Source organism: Lycium ferocissimum, chromosome 6 (genome assembly GCF_029784015.1).
Source record: "Lycium ferocissimum isolate CSIRO_LF1 chromosome 6, AGI_CSIRO_Lferr_CH_V1, whole genome shotgun sequence".
Classification (NCBI taxonomy): Eukaryota; Viridiplantae; Streptophyta; class Magnoliopsida; order Solanales; family Solanaceae; genus Lycium; species Lycium ferocissimum.
In genome coordinates this window covers 59,758,935-59,781,121 of record NC_081347.1, presented here as the reverse complement: position 1 = coordinate 59,781,121, position 22,187 = coordinate 59,758,935, and the positions used below count along the sequence as shown (strand labels likewise).

At 34.4% G+C, this 22,187-nt stretch overlaps 1 protein-coding gene across 1 annotated transcript; it reads left to right on the top strand.

Moving 5' to 3' along the window:
• The first annotated feature begins 14,441 nt into the window (after window positions 1–14,441).
• LOC132060445 (uncharacterized) lies at window positions 14,442–20,396 on the top strand. Its single transcript, XM_059453487.1, has 11 exons — window positions 14,442–14,883; window positions 15,042–15,101; window positions 15,195–15,254; window positions 15,345–15,395; window positions 15,501–15,569; window positions 15,655–15,902; window positions 17,894–18,100; window positions 18,372–18,464; window positions 18,545–18,643; window positions 18,727–19,009; window positions 20,146–20,396. Exons 1-11 carry the CDS (start codon window positions 14,442–14,444, stop codon window positions 20,163–20,165), a joined length of 1,632 nt encoding a protein of 543 aa, XP_059309470.1. The 3' UTR covers window positions 20,166–20,396.
• Window positions 20,397–22,187: the final 1,791 nt, after the last annotated feature.

Sequence of the window (22,187 nt, the reverse complement as noted above, 5' to 3'; positions counted from 1 at the left end):
TATTAGTAAAGTTATGGATTTGCTCCCATGGATACTAAGTGTTGAAATTCCATTGGGAAATTCTCTTTGTATGCTTCCCATAAAGCCTTAGTTGATTCTCCTAAAAATGTCTCTAGATATTTATACATTGTTTGATTAATTTGCTAATATAATTCTTTTTTCTTTCTCTTAGTTCCCACAATCTACCCAACGAAGATATATTCATTGCTTTGCTTGGTTGATACCCTTCAAATTTTCGGAGTATATCGGCATTCCAAAGCAGAAATAAGAAAAGTTCTAGATGAAACATACAAGTATATGTATTTGATCACAATTAGGAGTGTTCATGATTCAATTCGGATTGATTATATATATGTATGTATAATCAATCGGTATATGTATGTATGTATATATATATATATATATATATATATATATATATATATATATATATATATATATATATATATATATATATATATATATATATATATATATTCCCATTGTTTGATTAATTTGCTAATATAGTTCTTTTTTCTTTCTCTTAGTTCCCACAATCTACCCAACGAAGATATATTCATTGCTTTGCTTGGTTGATACCCTTCAAAGTTTCGGAATAGATCGGCATTCCAAAGCAGAAATAAGAAAAGTTCTAGATGAAACATACAGGTATATATATTGGATCACAATTAGGAGTGTTCATGATTCAGTTCGGATTGATTTTGCTCTAAAAGTTAATCAAATCAATTAAATAGATTTTTAAATGTGTGAACCAAATAAAAAAACATAAATCAGTTCTTCATCGCTTCAGTTTATATCACTTTTTCGGTTAATTCACTTTTTGTCTTTTTTTCTTAGATATATGACAATATACTATATTAGATTAACTATATTTCAGTATAACATTACCAAATCAATTATTCTTTAAGAAAAAAGAAGAAGATATATATATATATATATAATCTAGTTTCAAATGATATAAAAATCTTTCAATATTTGAAGGATATTTTGGTCAACCAACATTTATATTTATGCTTTTAAAATAGTATAGATAGATATGTAGCTTCCTCTAAAAAAAATGTATGCATTGTCCAAAAATTTAATCATTTCAAAGAAACATAACAAAATTATTTGTCAGTTTCTAGAAAAGTCAAAACCAAACCAAATAAAAGAAATGTCGATTTTTTTTCTTTGATTTGGTTCGATTTTTCAATTTTCCATAAACACCTCTATGACAATGATATGTATGTACAATTCTTTTTCTTTTTAAACATCTCGTAATAATACATGTCAACTATTTATAGGCTTTGGCAACAAAAGAACGAAGAATTTTTTTCAAACGTTGCCCATTGTGCCATGGCGTTTCGACTTTTACGGACGAGTAACTATGATGTCTCCTCAGGTTTGCTCATTTTATATATCTTAACTTAAACAATGAAAAAAGAGTATGCCCTATATTTCTTTTGATTTATTAAGTTTGAAATTTATGCTCCCCTTAAAAAAACATTAATTAAGTGTTTATTTTATTAAGTTGTCCTTATTAATTATGTTCTGTAAATGTAATTTTGATTACTCCCCACTTGTGGATTATATTGGGTATATTGTTGTAATTCTGACTAGTACTAGTATTTTAATAAATTTGAGAAATAATTACTTAATGATAAAGGTAAAATTAGAAAAACTTAATTTATGCTCTCTTGATTTGCTAATGGCAGGTAAAATAGGAAATCTATAATTAGTATTGGACAAGTAAAAGGGAACAAATGAAGTACTTTATAACCGCGTGGTCTTACGTAAAAATACCATTTGGATTTTATGATTTTAAACATGCCATGTTAGTTCTATAAGGGAGTGTCATTAAGGACAAAATAGAAATGCTGGAACGAAAAATTACTAACAGAGCAATGTCGCGTTCTTTTTTAAGCAAACTTAAAAAATAAGTCAGACATAAATTGAAACAACGAAATTATTAAAAACTTGGCAACAAAGTACGTAGTTCTCCATAATAAATCAATTCGATACTTCTTCATTTTTTTTTTTTTTTTTTTTGCAGAAGTTCCAGTAGAATTTGTCGATGAAGACATTTCTTTTCAACAAATGGGAAATTTACTAGTCATGTTACTATTCTTGAGCTCCACAAAGCTTCACGGGTGGCTTTTCATGAGAAAGATCACATTTTGGATACAATTAGCAATTGGACAGGAACTTTTATGGAGCAAATACTCTTAAAAAATGAATTCATCGATAGGATGTCAAAGGAGGTATTACTTGTAGAATACTCTGCAAATTAATTTGTTATAAGAAAAATTTCAAGAAAATACTTGTTTTACGGTGTTCGGTTATAACCAGAAAATATTATCTTTAAGATTTCTATATAATCTAGACAACACTATAGTAGTAGAGTGGGGTAGGAAGGAATCAGCGTGCAATTCCACATGTATGGAACTTGCTTAATTTTCTCAACTCTCATTAGAGAAGTTATTTTCTGATCTTTCATGAACTCACTTTTCTAGCAACAATATTTTTCAAAACATCTTGACCAACTAAATATGATAAAAAGAAGAAATACTTTCATGCAGACCAAAACACACCCTTAGCGTAATTGTTCCCTCCTTTTAAGCTTTAATTTTATGAAATTCCATTACTAATGTAAGAAATTTTAGGTTGAACTGGCTTTGAGGAAGTTCTATGCCACAAATGATCGAGTGGAAAATCGACGATACATCGAGGCATATGAGATGACCAATTTTAAAATCTTAAAAGCTGCTTACAGGTAATTATTCTAGCACAATATATGACTTACTGTATTTATTTTTATCTATTTTTATTTGTTGATGCATTTAATAACAAATGTCTGAACATTCTTATGTCTAACCACTAGGTAATATAAAAGCCGATCTTCTAAAGTTCTTAATTTTTCTCTATTATTAGGTCACCCAACATTAACAACAGAGATTTCCTTGGGTTCTCAGTGCACGATTTTAACTTGTGCCAAGCCCAACAACAACAAGAACTTCAACAACTCAAGAGGTATCTTCACTTGTTTGCTTCATTAGACCTAGCATAAATTGTACATTAATAACATTCTTTTCTTAATAATATGAATGCAGGTGATTCGACGATAGGAAGAGCAAGTGGGATTGTCACAACATTATTTATATACTACTTATTTCCTGATTGCTGCCTTACTCTTCGAACCTGAATTCTCTGACGCTCGTCTTGCATGTGCAAAGAGTAGCATGCTTGCAACTTTAGTGGATGATTTTTTTGATAGCCACGTTTGCGAAGATGAATTGCTCAAGATCTTTGAATTAGTCGAAAGGTATTGTTTTCTGATTTTCCTTTTTATCATATTTCGACAAACCCATTCTATATCCATGTACTATATCTTTTTCTTTTTTTTTGGTACTAATATCGCGGACTAGTTATTTTTCATTCCTGTAATCTATGTATCTATAAAAGCAGGATATAGGCCCGCTGATGTGGCGTAACACAAAATCAGAATCTACATTTATCTTTTTTCTCCTTTTTTTGAATTTTCCTCCCATTTAAATTATTTATCTCATTAATTATTCATAAAACACAAATGTCTAATTGAAAGGGCACCTCCTCACTTATTAATATTTCCAAAATAACTGTTCCTTCTTTATTAGAGTCCAGGAACCAAAATGACCCCAAAAAAATCTTTTGAACCAAAATACCCCAACAAAAAAAAAAAAAGGTTACATAACTACCTTTAGCGCAAGAAAATATCGCGCTAAAAGCACTTAACCGGAGCCGTTAAGTGCTTTATACCGCGCTAAGCAATATTTTCTCTCTCCTATAGCGCAAGTAAAATGCCGCGCTTATATCATCCAACAAAAAAACCCATCGGGTTCCACCACTGGTCCCTCCAGTAGTGAATTTTTTTTTCAAAAACGCCATTGGAGGCGATTTCAAGGTGGTCCCCACATCAAAATACGTCGTTTTCTATTAATTTTCGTCGGGAAAGTTTAGATTCTTGGTATATTCAAGTCAAGGAGCAAGATCATAAGCTCTAATTGTGGGAAAAAGCGGCGTACAATTCGATTAACACAACTCTACAAAAAATCTTCGATTAAGGTTTTCTACTATGAACTTTTGTTATATACATTATATTGTTCGCATGTTTAACATTTAATCGTCCTTAATTTTCAAATTTTTTTTTTTTTTTGGTTGATCGGACTGGGCAGTGGCTTTTGCCACTGTTCCGATTTTTTTTGTTTTTTGTTTAATTCATTATTTGTTAAATGTTTATGAATTGTTAATTTGTTAAATGTTTATGAATTGTTAATTTGTTATATGTTTATGAGTTGTTAATTTGTTAATTGTTAATTGTTAATGAATTATTATTTTGTTAATTGATTATTTGTTAAATATTGATTACGAATTAATTAGTTGTTAAATATTGGTTATGAATTGAAAGAAGTTGATTGGTAATGAATTATTATTTTGTTAACACTTTGTTTGGATGATTGTTATGTATTGTTTCATAATGTATCGTATTGTGTTGTCTTGTATAGGACCAAATCAGTCGTTACATAAAATAGGACCTTTCGTCGTTACATAACGATGGATTTAACGATACGTTACAATAAAATTAAAGTAACAATCAAAGCAAACATTGTATTTAAACTAACAACACAATATAATACAATAGGTAACAACCATCCAAACAAGTTGTAAATGATTATGAATTGTTAATCTATATTATTTTAAGAGCATGAATATATATGTTAAATGAAAAAAGATTATCTAAAAAAGAAAAGTTAAAGTTCTTCTTTTCATAAATACATAAGTTAACGATAAAAATGTAAAGTTTGTAGGAAAATATGTGGTCGACGAATATACTCTTTTAGTCTAATTTTATCATAGTTGTGTTGGCTATTTGGTCAACTAAGAATATATCACATATTCAATATAGAGTTCTAAACAAATATTATTTGAATTTCGATTCCCAAACTAATTAACTTAAAAGTCTTTGCCATCACATAATTCAAAACTAATTAACTTAAAAGTCTTTGCCATCACATATGTGTCCTTACTATCACATATTAAATTTATTGCACATTTAATATGACGAAAGTTATGTTGAAAATAATTATTTTTATTCTAAGTATATTTATAACGACTAAATTCTTTTTATGTTAATTATGCCGTTAAAAAATAATTTTTAGTTCAATATTAACGAGGGGACAATATCCGGTCCTTAAAAAACATAATATCCGGTCGTTCCCCATTAAAGAAATAAAATAAGGCGCTAATTTTTCCCCCTTTTTTTTTTTCCCAACCCCACCCTCCCCATCATCCGCATTCCCACCATTTTTCCTCAACCCCACTCCCCTTCATACGCAACAATCACCCCTTAAAAGAAAAAAAACTGCTTCTTAATTTATAATGCTTAGATATACATTAATTACTTATTTTTCTGTATGCAAATTTTTTAAAGGAGACTCACACCAACTTAATCAGCTAGAAAGAATGGTGACTATCAGAATCTAAAGAGATAATTGAGTAAAACTCCACCAGAAGGAGTTTGCAACGGCTGCTACACATACGGCTAATTATCAAGTCTTAGCAAGCGGCTCAATTTCAGGAATTCCGCAACAAATTCTTTGGATAAACACCAAATTTTGTAGTGAACAAACTGATTCGAAGATAGGATTGAAAGGTAAAACAAATTTGTTGAGATTTTGGGGAAAGTAAATCCCGTTCTTCGCACTGAAATTTCAATTTGGATAACAACCAAAATTTGTGGTTTGGGTGTTATGCTCCATTTCCCAGCCCAACCCATATAAAAACCTAATTATTTCTCTCTATTTTGATTACACAAACAGTTTGGTACAACTTAGTGAAAAGAACCAGCTTTCGAGAAAGAAGCTTATCTCAACAATTTTACAATTTCCTTCTCCTTCACATCAAGGTAAATATCTGTCAATTTACTAAATATTTTAATTATTGATTATGAAATTGGGTATTCCTTTTCTGTTCGTATGAGTTCTCTGTTCGATTATATTTTTTCGATTGTATTGATTAATTGGTTTAGTGATACATTTTACTGTTAAATTGGACAAACATGGATTGCTGGTATTTTGTGCTTGAAGATTTTTTCCTGGATATCAATAATTTGTCTTGAAAGCCTTTTTCTGATTTATAATGAGCTGAACCCTATATTTGTTTTCTCTCTGCCTTCGGATGATATTCTTTTTATTGGTCGTCATTCTACTAATAATGAAGGAATCGAGTCTTTGCTTTATTTACTGAAGTTTTACCTTATTTTAATCAATTAAAAAAATAGTACAGAACTTTGAAAATTTTCAGAAATACACTAAATGCATGCCTGAGTAATGTTTATACATTGTTTTATATTACATTTCAAATGGTGAAAGATTAACTATTGAAGACGATTTAAAAAATATTCTGTAACCAACAGTTACAACACATAGTTAAAACATATCCACTAGCAATGTGTCTTTGGGCATAAACAAAAAATCGGACCGAACCGAATTAATTCAATTTTTCGGTTTCGGTGTTTCGGTTCGGTTTCAATTTTTTTGTTTATAACAAATCCGATGTTCGGTTCCGGGTCAATGGTTCTTCGGTATTTCGATTTAACCGAAGAATTACCGAATACAATTTTTTTTTATAATTTTTTTTGTCTATGATTCTCATGACATGAGAAATTTTGGAGAACATGTTATGGGCTTATGAACTTGTTTCAGTGTGGATATAAACTGGTGCTTTTATTGAACTATATGGTGCCACGTGATAGATGGTTTTAAACCAAATTGGTTGCCGGTTTATCGAAAAAAGCTTGGTTGGTTTTAAACAAGTGATATGGTGTTTCTAGAATTATTGATAGTTGAAAGTTTGTTTTGGCTAGTTTAGAATAGTAGTTAAAAATAGATGGACTGCCTCTTTGATAATAACAATTGTTGGAAACTTGGAATTATCAATTTTCCATGGTGCTTAACAAACGAAAATGTGTTGATTGATACAACAATGAACATTGAACACACGGTTGAAGTTTCAATCTTGGTTGGTTATATGGAGTAGTAAGTTTTGAAAATGGTCTTCGTGAACCATTGCCACTTCTTCTTGTAGTGCTTCATTAACATAGAAGTCAATATTTTGGTGATAATGTTTACTTATCAATATGAAATGAAACAATTAATAAGCATTCAATTAGCAAACCACCAAATTAAAATTGACTTACTCGATAAAATGATTATTTGGATAAAAATGCCCACCTCTTATTTTACAAGTAGAAATTAGCTCCTTTCAGTGCCCATTGTGGTCATGAATTAGAAAAACCAAACTTTAAAAAACTAAACCGAACCGAACCTTCGGTTCGGTGAGTCCACTTTCTCTTGAAACCGAAAGATGAAACTGAACTTTAAAAAAAACGAACCGAAAAACCGAACGCCCACCCCTACTTTACACTTGCTAAAATTAAGAACTTAGTTGTCCCTATGGTTGAGTCCTAAAGCATTATCCGGAAATAGAGATATCCATCCGTCTTAGAGTTTTGTGTATAAAGTCATTGTCAGTGCTTTGTCTTTGTTGCTCAAATCCCATGCCAAGAAGGTTGGCAAAACAAATATAGTAGAAAGAGTAGGTGAAGGCTGAAAAAAAAAATGCTGAAAATTTTGCTTGAATGTTGTTGAAAGAATGAATAACATATTTGAAATGGCAAATTTCTTTTTTTTTTTTAATCTATTCGATTGGAAATGACAAATGTCAATTTGTTCTTCTTTGAGGGTGAAGTATTTATCTATTCTTCTCGTTGTGTCATCATCCTGAAATTTACCCTCATGTGGATAACTCTTGAAGAGAATCTGGGCTATCTTTCGATTCTAAGTCATATTCCATTTTTTAGAACTTGTGTTTAGTTTATTGTCTTTTGAATCTTGAATTTTGTTGCCTCAAGCAAAAAATCATTTAACTAAAGTTTGAAATTTAAAAAAAAAAAAAAAATTGAAGAGAGATTCGGTGGATTCATCATATTCTAGAATTTTAGTTTTTCTTTAAAGTTCCTAAAGGAATACAAAAATAGCAAACTTAACATTTTGAAGTCTCAAAAGTAGCAAACCAAGGCTGGTTTTCCATCTTCATCCCTCTCAAGGTTCATTCAATGGTTTTCTGAAAGTGTTTGCAGGGTGATCTTGAGCTTGCCACCTTGATTTTAGCAACCTACTTTCCACTAGGATCTTTAATTTTGTGATATGTAGATCTTTCAACATTTTTGTAAGCTTCCTCAGCACATATCTTGCAAAGATTTCTTATTTTCATGTTGCATCAGTGAGATAGTATCATACATAGTCCTAAAGGACCAATATGCTGAAGTTTCTTCATTAGCCCAATGTCATAGCTATTATCTCTACCTCTTTTTTTGAATTTTCCTTCATAAAACACTCTTTAAGTGTCCTTTATTTTTTAAAATTGTCTACCGGAAAAAATTATCATTTTATACCTATAAAAAAGTTCATCGTTTTTCAGTACAACGAAATTTATGTATTTTGTGATGTTGCACGTTTTCGGAGACGAGTATAACTATATGTATCTATTTCTCATTAATCCATAACTCTAGAATAAATGTTTAACTCTTACTCCTTAGTTGTTGTACTAATTTATTTTTATATCTATTTTACATGAACCAAGATTATGGCACCAAATAAGCAATGGATGGAACTTATTAATGATCGACTTGCTGGTGCTTACGTAGATGGGGTGGAAAGTTTTTTAGATTATGCTTTTACAAGATTGGGAGAACCACAATTGATACGTTGTCCCTGCATCAAATGTGGTAATGCAACTTCTAGAACACGTGTTGTGGTCAGGTCACATTTGATAGTACATGGGATAATACCGGGTTATACTCTTTGGTATCACCATGGGGAGAGGTCAGGTGAAGCACAATCAGATTCTGAATTTATATATGATAATGACATTGAAGAGGGTGATGGTGAGGATGAAATACATGGGATTTTGAGAGATTTGTATTATAATGGAGATAATATGAACAATAGTGGTGATGATTTTGTTGAGGAGGAACCAAATCCTGAAGCAAAACGATTTTATAAGCTACTGGAGGATTTTGAGCTACCTTTATATGAAAGTGCAAAAGTTTCTAAACTTTCTACTTTGGTTAAATTTCTTCACATTAAAAGTATTGGTCATTGGAGTAATGAGTCATTTACGATGTTATTAAAGTTTTTGAAAGAAGATTTATTGCTTGATGGAACAAACTTGCCGAATTCATATTACGAGGCAAAGAAGGTTATTCGAGATCTTGGTCTTTCTTATAAGAAGATTGATGCGTGTAAGAATGATTGCATGTTATATTGGAAGGATGATAATTGTCTTGAATCTTGCAAAGTTTGTGGGGCATCCAGATGGAAGGAGGATAAACATAGTGGGGAAACCAAATTTAAAAGTGGAAAAAAGATACCATACAAGATTTTACGTTATTTTCCTCTAAAGCCCAGACTTCAAAGATTATTTATGTGTTCAAAGACATCTCCTCTTATATCATGGCATCATGATAAAAGAGTTGATGATGGGATTATGAGACACCCAGCTGATTCAATGGTATGGAAAAACTTTGATGAACTTCACCCATCTTTTGCTGCTGAGCCTCGTAATGTAAGACTTGGGCTTGCTAGTGATGGATTTCAACCATTTGGAATGTCCAGAACTCCATACAGCATTTGGCCCGTGGTACTTATTCCTTATAATTTACCACCTTGGCTTTGCATGAAGCAAGAGAATTTTATTTTGTCAATGCTTATACCTGGTCCTGAGAGTCCTGGGGATGCAATTGATGTCTATCTTCAACCTTTGATAGAGGAGTTGAATGAATTATGGGAAACTGGAGTGGAGACCTTTGATGCGTCAACTAAAAAGAATTTTACATTACATGCATCTTTGTTATGGACCATCAACGACTTTCCAGCATATGCAAATTTGTCTGGATGGAGTACAAAAGGAAAATTGGCTTGCCCATGTTGCAATAAAGGAACTGTTTCCACAAGGCTAAAAAATTGTAAAAAACAGTGTTATATGGGCCACAGACGCTTTCTTCCTCTTGATCACAAATGGAGGAATGATAAAGCGTCATTTGATGGCACTAAGGAGACGAGACTACCACCAGAAATGTTGTCCAGTGATGATATACTTGATCAAGTTGCTGATTTAGATGGGTTACCACTAACAAAGGATCCAAAGAAGAAGAATAAGATATCACATGAAAGTAGGGGTGATAATTGGAATAAGAAGAGTATATTCTTTGATCTTCCTTATTGGAAAACTTTGTTGTTGCGACATAATCTAGATGTGATGCACATTGAGAAAAATATCTGTGATAATATATTGGGGACAATCTTAAATGTCAAAGGAAAAACCAAAGACACCTTGAATACTCGGTTGGATTTACAAGCAATGAACATACGAAAAGATTTGCATCCAATAAAAAATGGGGATAAATATGAGTTACCACCAGCATGTTACACATTATCTCCTGAAGAGAAGCAAAAGTTTTTCAATTTCTTAAAGAATCTAAAGGTCCCAGATGGATTTTCATCAAATATTTCCCAGTGTGTGAACCTTAAAGATCGCAAAATTTCAGGATTAAAAAGTCACGATTGTCATGTTATTCTACAACATTTACTCCCACTTGCCATACGTGGTATGCTCTGCAAATCTGTGTCTGAACCACTTATTGAGTTGTCTTTATTTTTCAAAGTGCTTGGGGCGAAATGTTTGAGTGTGGATGTGTTGGAACAAATAGAAGCCCAAATACCATTAACTTTGTGCAAGTTAGAAAAGGTCTTTCCTCCTGCATTTTTCGATGTCATGGTGCACTTGGCAATTCATTTACCTAATGAAGCTAAGATTGCTGGACCAATTCAATATCGATGGATGTATCCAATAGAGCGCTACCTACACTTTTTGAAGTCTTTTATTGGTAATATGGCTCGCCCAGAAGGTTCGATTGCAGAGGGATATTTAGCAACTGAATGTATGACTTTATGTTCAAGGTATTTGAATACAATGAAGACAAAATTTAATTGCCTTGAACGAAATTATGATGGTGGTGTTTTTGAATCTGAGGGAGGTTTGACAATTTTTTGTCAACCTGGAAAACCTATAAAGGGTAGGAAAGGTAGCAAGCAAGATAAACTTGATTCAACTGAAATGGAGCAAGCACATTTTTATATATTGAAGAATTGTGATGAAATTCAACCATTTCTCGAGTAAGTAATGACTTAATCTAATAATTTACTGATACGTTGTCCATATTTTTCATTTAAAATGACATGTAGTTACACTTAAATTATTTGTAGAGAGTTTTCACAAATTCATGTTGATACCTCTCAACAAAGTTCAGATGTGGAATGGAATAGGCAATTCATTACTTGGTTGCAAGAAAAGGTGAGTATCATTTAATAAAAAAATTTCCTGAATCAAATATGTAAATAGTATTTGCTAAAATATGTAGTCGATGTTGTTAGGTTGCAAGATTACACAAACACGATGATAGTAAGAGAATGGAAGATTTGCTCTCACTGGCACGTGGTCCTTTGCCATATGTGACAAGATTCAAAGGCCACATTATTAGTGGATATAGGTTTCACGTGCAAGAGTATGATAAAGGTTTGAGAACTCAAAATTCTGGGGTGGTTGTAGTTGGTGAGACTGATGAAGAGCAAAAAGAAATGGATTACTATGGCGAGTTAACCGAGGTTCTTGAATTACAATTTGTTGAGGGAAGAAGAGTTATTTTGTTTCGATGCACGTGGTTTGATGTATATGATCAAGAGAGGGGAGTTAAAATGGATGAATATGGTTTTGTAAGTGTTAACCGCCAGCGATTTTTGAAAACAAATGAGCCTTTTGTATTAGCCAACCAAGCATCACAAGTATTTTATGTTGTCGATCATTCCAATAAAGGTTGGCATATTGTACGAAAGGTTCAACCTCGTGATTCTTTTGACATTTTGCAAAAAGAAGATGATGACTTAGAGGAGTTAGATAACTCTACACAAATGAAAAGGAAAAGAACACATGAAGGTTTGGAGCTTTATTATGATTTCTTTTAATTTGTTAATTTTTTTTTTGGTTAATGATAATTCTTTATTTTTATTTTTTTTGGGAAAGTCCAGGAGGCTTTTTGGGCCTAGGGCTAGTTTTATTAATTTTCTAACACGCAAAAATGCTGTGATGATATTACAAATGATAATACTAAGATAATGAGAAAATAATACAAGAACGAATATAAAGTCAAGGCCCTTGTTCTTTGAACTTGTAAAATCTTCTAAATTGTGGAATTCTATCACCTTGTCTTGATCTTCTAGCCTTTCCAAAATGTCTTGGTACTTCATCAATTTTTCTTGGATCTTGTAGACTTTGTTGAAGTGGTAGGGACAGCCCCTTATTGCTTTGCTTGTCTCATTGGTATATGCCTCGGAACAAATTCCTCATTCATCTTACCATCCCAACTATGCTTCCTTGCATGAGTTTTATTTTTGTTTTTTTCACTTTGCACCTGTCTAGAAGACAAGTCCCCATCCCTTGTAGCATTGAGAAAATTCTGTGCAGCTGACTCTTCATCAAGATCAATTTTCCTTTCATCACCTGCAACTGCTACTTGTAAATTTACAGTGTTCTTTTGCACATTGACAACTTGAGATTGTTTTTTATCCTTTGCATTGGCCTCATATTGCCTATCCTGCTTCTGAGTGTTATGTTCCTTGCCTGAAACTTTTAAGTTTACAGAAGTAGCATGTAAGACCTGAATCTGCTTTTTTGCAGCACTTTGCACAGCCTGGCTATTCTTTCCTTCTGAATTTAAAGTAATTTTTTGCTGCTGAGTTTCTTGCACATTTGTATTACCTTTGCCACCTAATTTGCCATGGGTAGAAACACTACCAGGCTTCTTAGCACCACTCTTATGGTCTGTGCACACCAAGATAAAAGCGGTGCCTTTCTCAACCAACAAACCTTCTTTTACATTTCAATCGTAAACTCGCTTAGGAGTATTAATAGTTGAAGTTAACTCATTTGCAAGTATCATATCTGCTTCCTGGCCTGACTGAAACTCAGCACCCCTCATTGGAGTCACTGAATCACTTACAGAAATATCAACTTGCTGCTGTTTCTCCTTTGCGCACTTCACTTCATTCTTATCTACCTCTTGACTACTTGCAGTGACACTCTCACCAGGTTGAGTGCCAACTATCTCTAGCTCATTAACTCTATAGCTTCACTCTCATCTGTAACTTTATCAAACATGGCATTTATTTCTTGTGATGATGTTATAGACTCAGGAGTCTGCCCATCAGCTGCCTTATCTCTTGAAGCCTCATCATGACCTTGCAAACTACAATCTTTACAATACTTCGGCATGAAATCGTATTGTATTTTTACCCACTTAGTTTTAACTTCTCCAGTAGCACTATCAATAGCTTGAATAGCCACACGCTTATGATGTTCCTTCAACAAATCTACCTCCACTTTGAACGAGCACAGCTAGGTCGTGTCTTATTTTTAGTAGCCAAATCTAATGTTAATGGCTTTCCTACTGCCGAAGCCGTTGAAAATAACTGAGACTTCCCAAAATAATTAGGTGCTAAGGTTGGGAATGAAATCCAAGCAATTGCAATGCTCGTTTCTTTCTCCGGATCAAACCATGGATCCCATTTAAGTGTTCGCATTGGATGGGACCATTGAGATTCTTTAAGCCAAAACGCAGGCTTAGACATGAGAGTTACGTAATCTTCAAACAACTTGCATCTAATCAAAATGTGTCTATTACACAAAAAACCAATAGTATTATCAGTTTTTAGTTCACACTGCCTAGCAAGTGAAGTACGTAGAAATTGCATGTCGGGCACTCCATATGTAAACTTACCAATAACTGCATATTGTAATTCCTCGTGAATGATCATCTGATTAATTTCTTCCATGGAATATTGAATTGTTGGTTCCCCAATATGCACGTATATGATAGGTTTCAATGGAATAGGAGGCACAATATTTGTTTCTCCACTGTTTGAAAACAAACCAGTGGCTTGTGGATCGTTGTTGTTGTTTAAAATTGCTGATTTTAGTAATTTTGTATAGTCTAGGGTGGGTTGGGTGGAGCAACCTCAGAAGGAGGCTGCTCCATGGTTGGATTGGCCATTAATGCCCGGAAAAAGCTAGGGTTTGGCGTGGGGTTTTGAGTCTTGCTGTTGATTCTTTATTATTTGCTCTGAATTTTTTTCCCAATGAATTAATCTTGAATATTACCTCGCTCTTACTATAGTAGTAATGGTTCATGCAAGGAACTTTGTGACATGTACATTGTGTCTTCATTCTGAATGTCGTTCTCAATTTACTTTTCTTCTTATTGAAAACTTGCCGACTTTGCTCTTATATATTTTTTTTGGTATTAGGTTGACATGAATCCCTCAAAAATCCAGAAGTATGAAATGGGATCAGCTTCGAAGATTGCTAAGCATGAATTCATTCAACCTGGTGCCTTAGCAGCAAAGGGACGGGGAGGGAAAAGCTTAAGAGTAATGGGCTCTTTAAGAGTTAATGCCGAACAGAGGACTCTAATTGCCAAAAATAAGAGTTGTAATACAGCAACTTCTAAGTTGAATATGCTAGCTGAGAAAAATTTCAATGTGCACCCTTATTTTGAAGCAATGGAAGACAATTTCCCCCTCTATCAAGAAGCTGAAATGACTCAAGACGCTCAGAGAAGTGACAGAAGCGGTCGAGGACAAAGCATAAGAGTTACTGCTGAAAAGAGGACCCCGATTGGAAAAAATAGAAGTTGTACTCCAGCAACTTCTAATCTAAATAAGCCAACAAAGAGAAGTATCCTTGTGCCTCCTGGTTTTGATCCAATGGAAGACTCCCTTTATCAAGATCTTTGAAGTGACTCTAGATGTTCAGAGAAGTGATACTAGTATTTTATTTTCTTCTGTGTAATATTTCTTGTTGTTAGTGGACTTGAACCTTTTGTTTTGTTTGACTTACACTACAATTGGCAGGTCCATTTGAATCTCATAAGGCAAAAAAAGTGGCTGCAGTGACTCGAGATGTTCAGAGAAGTGAAACTTCTATTTAATTTCTTCTCTGTAATATTTCTTGCTGTTAGTGGGCTTGAACTTTTTGTATTGTTTGACTTACACTAAAATTTGCAGGTCCATTTGAATCTCAAAAGGCAAAAAAAGTGGCTGAAGTGACTCGAGATGTTCAGAGAAGTGAAACTGGTATTTTATTTTCTTCTGTGTAATATCTTTTTGTTTTTAGTGGGCTTGAACTTTTTGTATTGTTTGACTTAAAATTTGCAGGTCCATTTGAATCTCAAAAGGCAAAAAAGGTGGCTGAAGTTACTCGAGATGGTTAGAGAAGCGAAACTAGAATTTTATTTTCTTCTATGTAATATTTTTTTGTTGTTAATAGGCTTGAACTTTTTTGTATTGTTTTACTTAGATTAAAATTTGCAGGTCCATTTGAATCTCAAAAGGCAAAAAAAGTTGCTGAAGTGACTCAAGATGCTCAGACTAGTGAAACTAGTACTTTATTTTCTTTTGTGTAATATTTTCTTGTTGTTAGTGGCTTGGACGTTTTGTTTTGTTTGACGTACTTTAAATTTTGCAGGTCCATGTGAATCTGAAAAGACAAATAAAGTGAGAGGAATGAACATTTGTAAGAAAGTTTTGCGACTGAAACCTGGAGAAAAGTTAAGAGTCACTTTCTACCAAAATCGAGTTGTTGGGCCGAATCACGCCTCGTTTTCTAGACACTTGGGTTTGCTAGTTCGTGATCGTAATATGTGCCCGCTGCGAGTACACTCATGGTTGGACATCGAAGAACATAAGCTTGAGCACATGTGGAAAGCTGTTACTGTAAGTATATACAACATTGCTTTCTTGATTTACTAGAAAGTGAAAATTTGATATGAAAATTAATGTCTAGGTGATATATCACCCTCCCTAGCAGCATTAAAAAATTCTGTGCAGTAGACTCCTCATCCATATCAATTATGCTTCTTTCCTCTCCTGCTACTGCTACTTGCAAGTGTCCTTGAGAATTTTTTACTGCAACCTGATTTTGGCTTTTGACATTGGATGTAGAATGCTGCAAATCCTGTGCATTTACCAGTTGATTCTGCTTATTTCCATCATGGTGTACCACCTGAGATGACTTGCCTCTTGTATTACCATTATTCTTTTGTTGTTGCATCTGCTGATTAGAACCAGTAGCATGTTTGTTCCCACTTCTCTTCATCACTTCATCTGGCTGTTGTTTGTGAGCTGCAAAATTGTTAGCTGTATGCTGCTGCTTATGATTATTAGCCTTGGGAGACACATTAGTTTCAAGTGCCTTGTCTGCTTGTTGCCTTGTTTGCACCACAGCATCCCTCAAGTGAAATGGAGTAACTGAAGCACTCTCAGTAGCATGAACTTGCTGCTGTTTGTGTACTATTTTCTCAGCCAGCTTCTCAGCACTCATATCCACCTCTTGACTGATTTTCTGCATTTGCACATCAGTGCCCACCTGCATTTTAGTGCTAATTTCACCGGCAATATGCACCTTCTTCTGAGTATCTCCAGCTATACCACCAGTATCATTAACACTCTCAACATCCTTTTCCTGGCGTTGAGTATTAATATCCTCTTATTCCCTCTACATAACAGTAACATCATCATCTGTAGCCATTAATATCCTCTTGTTCCCACATAAGCTATCAAATTTGTTAGCAACTTGCACAGCCTTAGAACTTACTGTAGCAAGCTGTTTTCAACATTATTTCCAAAAGTTTACTTTACTGCAGGCACTGCCAGTTGTTGTTTATTCCCATCAACATTCTTTTGTCTCTGATTTTTCCTTTGGTTAGTTTGCCACTTATACACATTCTTAACATTGCCCACAATTTTCCCACTCTGTAACACCATAGTAGCATGATTCTTCACCTTGTTTGGGTAAGAAACTTTATTTTTGCCCTTGTTATTACCTTTAACAGGTTCTTTAGCATTGTTAACAGTTGGGACTTGCTTACCTTTATCTCCATTATTTTCTAACTGGTGTACAGAGCTTTAGCCTTGTTGTTCTTCACTCTCCACATTAACATTGTTTGGTTCTTTAACACCAGTAATATCCACGACTACATTATCACTATTTTCATTGGTTGGAAATAATTCCGGATGAATATTCAAACAAGAACTCTCATCAGGCCCTTGCAAACTACACTCCTTACAATATTTGGGCATGAAATCATATTGGATTTTCACCCAACGTGATTTAACATCAACAACATTAATTTGCACTCTTGTAGGATATTTCTCCAATAAATCAACCACCACCTTGACACGAGCACAACTAGTTCTCGTTTTATTTTTAGTAGCTGGATCAATCATCAATGGCTTCCCCACTGCTGAAGCCAAAGAGAACAACACTTCCTCCACAAAAAAATGAGGTGCAAGTGCAGGGAAGGAAATCCACGCTATAGCAATACTTGTTTCTTCCTCCGGAGTGAACCAAGGATCCCACTTCAACGTTCTCATGGGATAAGATAAATTTCTATCCTTAATCCAGAAGGAAGGCTTGGACATAAGTGTCACATAATCTTCAAAGAAGCTACACCTAATAAGAACATGTCTATTACACAAATATCCAATAATAGGCTCTCCTTTAAGTTGACATTGTTTTGGAATGGCCGTACGTAATGCATTAAGATCATTCCATTATGTTTTGGTAAACAATACTTGTTATTGATTTGAAATATTGATTTTTGATCCTAAAACTTCTAGGTTACTGCTATATTTGGTGATCTGTAAATTGATGCCTTGTTTTCACTTATTCAAGACACTTCTGTTGATATTTTTCTCTATTTCAGGAAAAATTTGACAGTGATGACATGATTGATCATAGAGGTCATGTTCTGCAACATATGAGAAAACTTTGGAATAATTGGAGAGGATCATTGCACAAGAAAATGAAATCAAAGTCGTTGCATGAGGTTCTAAAAGATGAGCGGCGGGGAGTAGAAAAGAGTGATTGGCAATGGTTGGTCAAGGAGCATTTCTTATCTGATAAATTTAAGGTATGATTTCATAGCTATTAACTAATAGCATTTTATTTCAAGTGGCATGTGATTACTTTTCAAGAACAATTTATGGCAGGGCCAAAAAAAAAAATCAGAATATTTTTGATGTCTTCTTTCCACAGGACCCAAAAAATAAAGTTGCAGTGATGTTTTTTATACTCTTTTTTTTTTCTCTATTTACTCTCTGCTACCTAGCTTCAAAGCTGACATTAAAAATAGAATCATTAAACTACCTTGTAATAATTTCACTATTGTGTTGTTAATGCAGGAAGCAAGTACAAGAAACTCAATCAATAGGTCTAAGGTAGTTATGCCTCATCATACGGGTAGCAAACCTTATAGAGAGATTAGTTACGAAATGGTAAGTAAATCGTGTAACCCTATGAGGAAATCTCCTCTTTGTATGAAAGATTTATGTGACTTGTTTTTTAAATTGTAAAGGGAGGCAAAGATGGTAATCCACCAAACATGGCAACTATTTTCTTTGAGACTCATAAGAAGGACGATGAGCTTGTCGAACCTGAAACCATCGAAAAATATGTATGTCTTTTTATAAATTTCATTTAACATCCTTCCTCTTCTTTAGTGTATTGCAATATTTTAAACATTCTTATATTTTATAGGCTGAAATCCAAGAGCTGGTACAATCTGAACCGACTCTTACTAATATTGAGGTAGTGGAAAGGTGCTTTGGACCTCAATGCAAAAGTCATGCAATTGGATTTGGGGGTGGGATAACCGCTAAGGAGTTGAAAGGTGGTACCACCTCAAAGGCTGCATTGGCGGAAGAGCTTAAAACAACTAAAAAAGAAAAGGAATCACTACAAAAGCGCATGGATATTCTGGAGAGTAAATATGAACGGCTTGAACGTATATTGGTTCGTCAGCCTTCATCACCTCCACTAGGTTAGTAAATTTTCTGTCAACTATTACATAATGCGTATTTCTCAATAGATTTAGTGATATGTTTTACAAGTGCTCCTCTTTGATAACGACTTTGCTAATGCAGTAGCCTGTTTTGCTATTATGATTTGATCTAGAGACTAGATTCAAGTGTTTTAATTTTTGAAATAGTTCTACTGTGTACGTCAACAGTTATGCATTCTTTTGGCGTTTGAGATTTGTGGATTTATTTGTTAATTTTTTATGATGATGATGATGGCGTTCGGGTAAAAGAGTAGTTCATCGGATATGTCTATTTGGTTGAACTATTTGTGAACAATTAGAGTTGCTTCGTGGAAAATATGATGGATAATGTTTGGACTATATATTCTTTCCGGATCATATAATGAACAATGGAACGGGTCGAGATCACCTCCGGTGATCAACCCCCTCAAATTATATATATATATATATATATATATATATATATATTATGCGCACCCAAATTTGTGTAAGGTAATTAAAAATAAATGTGTGTTGATTGTCCCATAATGCTGTAATTTATAGTTGTATATTGTTTCGAGATGGAAGAAGCTTATTGTGATAGCTTTATTGATCATTTTTATCTCCACGTTGCCATCTCTCTCATTTTTGAGAAATCAAAATGGTAGAGATTAATTATAAGCCTTTAAGAATAAGTTAGCTACTATATGGTGAACCATTTTTTGTATACTTCAATATACAATTTGTTTGCTCCTTTAGAAATTCCTTTCTTTCAAGTATCAAAATGACAGTCTTCATTACTAATGTGAAGTAGTTTTTGGGGTCAAGTCAAAACCTTAGGGTGATTGATAGTGTTGAAATTTCATTAAGATTAAGAATGAAATGGCTACGAGTGAGAAGGATCTATTGGTTGGGATGATATATTTACTTTTGACATGTATAGAGGTATATTATGATAAATCTATGTTTTTCTACTGTTCTGTAGCTATTTGTTGTTTGCTAGTCATACTATGTTAACATGCTGATAGCTAATGCATGATTTATTTGCTCCAATTGTTTGGCTAACTGGTGATTAAATTATTCCTTTATTTTTTAAACTAGGAAAATAGCTAGCAGGCATTCTGTTACTAAACTGACATGGATTGTTCTTTTAACAGATCAAGAACTTGAAGATTGAAGAAATGTCCTCGAACAAAGTGCAGAGCAAGTTGAAGCGCATTATGTTTATTGTTTTATTAGTATTGGTGTAGAGACGTCATTTGTACATATGCTACAATTTCCTTTTCTCAATTTTTAGGATTTGATGGATTTATTTTGTTGGACATATTTATGTTTTTCAGTAATTAATGTGATGTTTAGGTTTTTGCGCCTAACAATGAAATTTTATATGAATATCAATTATTTGGTATACTTTAGGTTGCATGTGAAAGCATATAAAATAATACTACTTCAGAAGCGCAGGGAAAATTATGAATTATTTAATTATTTTTATTAAAATTTGCAAAAGGAACTTCAGTCGTTAAAAGTATTTTGATCAACGAAAGGAATTTCAGTCGCTAAAAGTACTTAATAACGACTGGAGTTTGTTGTTTTATTTCAAGGTTTAACGACCAGAGAGGTCATCAACGAAGGGAAATTTGGTCGTTGTAAGGAAGTACAACGACTGGATTACTTGTTGTCGTTAAAAGATATTTAACGACCGGGTTTGCAATCCGGTCGTTAAGTTTTAACGACGGAGCTTTTAATGACCGGTGACGACCGACTTTTACCCCGTCGTTATTGACTTATAGCGACCGGATTTGATCTTTTCGCTTATTATATTCGGGGAGCATCTTGTTCTCGAACTCATCAGGTGCCTTTTCGAGCCTTTTATTTACGTTACTTGGTTTTCTTGGAGCATCTGACGGTCGGTTCGCTTGGGAGACTACGGTGGGCGGATGTTGTTTTGGCGTATCTTTACGGATGCTATCACGCCTCGTTTGCCGAGTGTCTATTGGTGCGCCTTTTTCGAGAGATGTGTGTGGATTTTTTGCTCTTCTCCAGGTAATATTTTAAGTGTGCGTTCTTTTAATGTAAACAAACTTTTTGAAACGACGACTAAAAATCGTATTTTCTAATATCGCTTACAGTTATGGGCGTGGGAGAGGATGCTTTCTTTTCAGCCCATACCTAGGCATCACCTCGAGATTGACATGCTTTATGCGAGGAGGTGGATAGCGGGTTTTGACCGGGATGTGGATACGTACCATAGTATTCTTCCATTCCGGGACCAGCTTGATCACATGACGGACGAGCAGTAAAACTATTTAACTTTACATTATTAATTTAATTAAACGTCTTTTCTACTTGGTGATCACTGATTTGTATTTATATGTTATGCAGCTATTTATATGGACGCCGTACGCTGCTATATTAGATGGTTTGCCGGCCTTTTGCAGGGCAGGTCAGGGGGTTTGGAGGTTGCGGTGTCCGTTAATACACCTGGACATCGTAAAGGACCACATGCCCGAGCATGTCTTACAACGATTTGGGCACACGATGTATACCCACGACGTCCGTCATGAGCTCCGACACTACCCGGCGGGGACGATCGGGCTGCCGTTGATGATGATTTTCTGGCTTTCATGGCTGTCCAGCTCCACCGTTAGGAGAACAGGTTGGGCACTTTAGCGATGGTCGGCCATTTAACTCCCATTGAGGATTACATGCGCTGGTATCATCAGATCACACGCCGATTAATCGACAACCCGGCTTTGCGTCCCTGCAGGGATGTAGGATACTCAGCACTAGCGGGGCAGTACGAGGCATTGGTAAGTTTATCGTATTTAGATTTATTTAATTTCATTAATTGTTACGTTTTAAAAAATAACTTCTTTTTTTTTACTGTTGAACACAAATGCAGCTGGTGGCCGTACAACGATTACGCATCTTCGGGCTAGAGCATATGCCTTACCCCGGGCTTGCGGGGCTTACGTCAGAGATGGTACGAATATCGGAGGATGGTATCCGACAGGCAGGAGAGATTAGGCGCATGGAGGAGCTTGTTCCAGGGCCTGAGTATCAGCCAACGCCAGGAGGAGGACCGAGTGCTCCCAGAGGAGGAGGCCGTGCTGCCTGAGGACGCCGTGCTGCTGCTAGAGGACCTGGTGGTGGAGGACACCATTTGCTAGATGAGGAAGATGAGGCCGATCCCATTCCA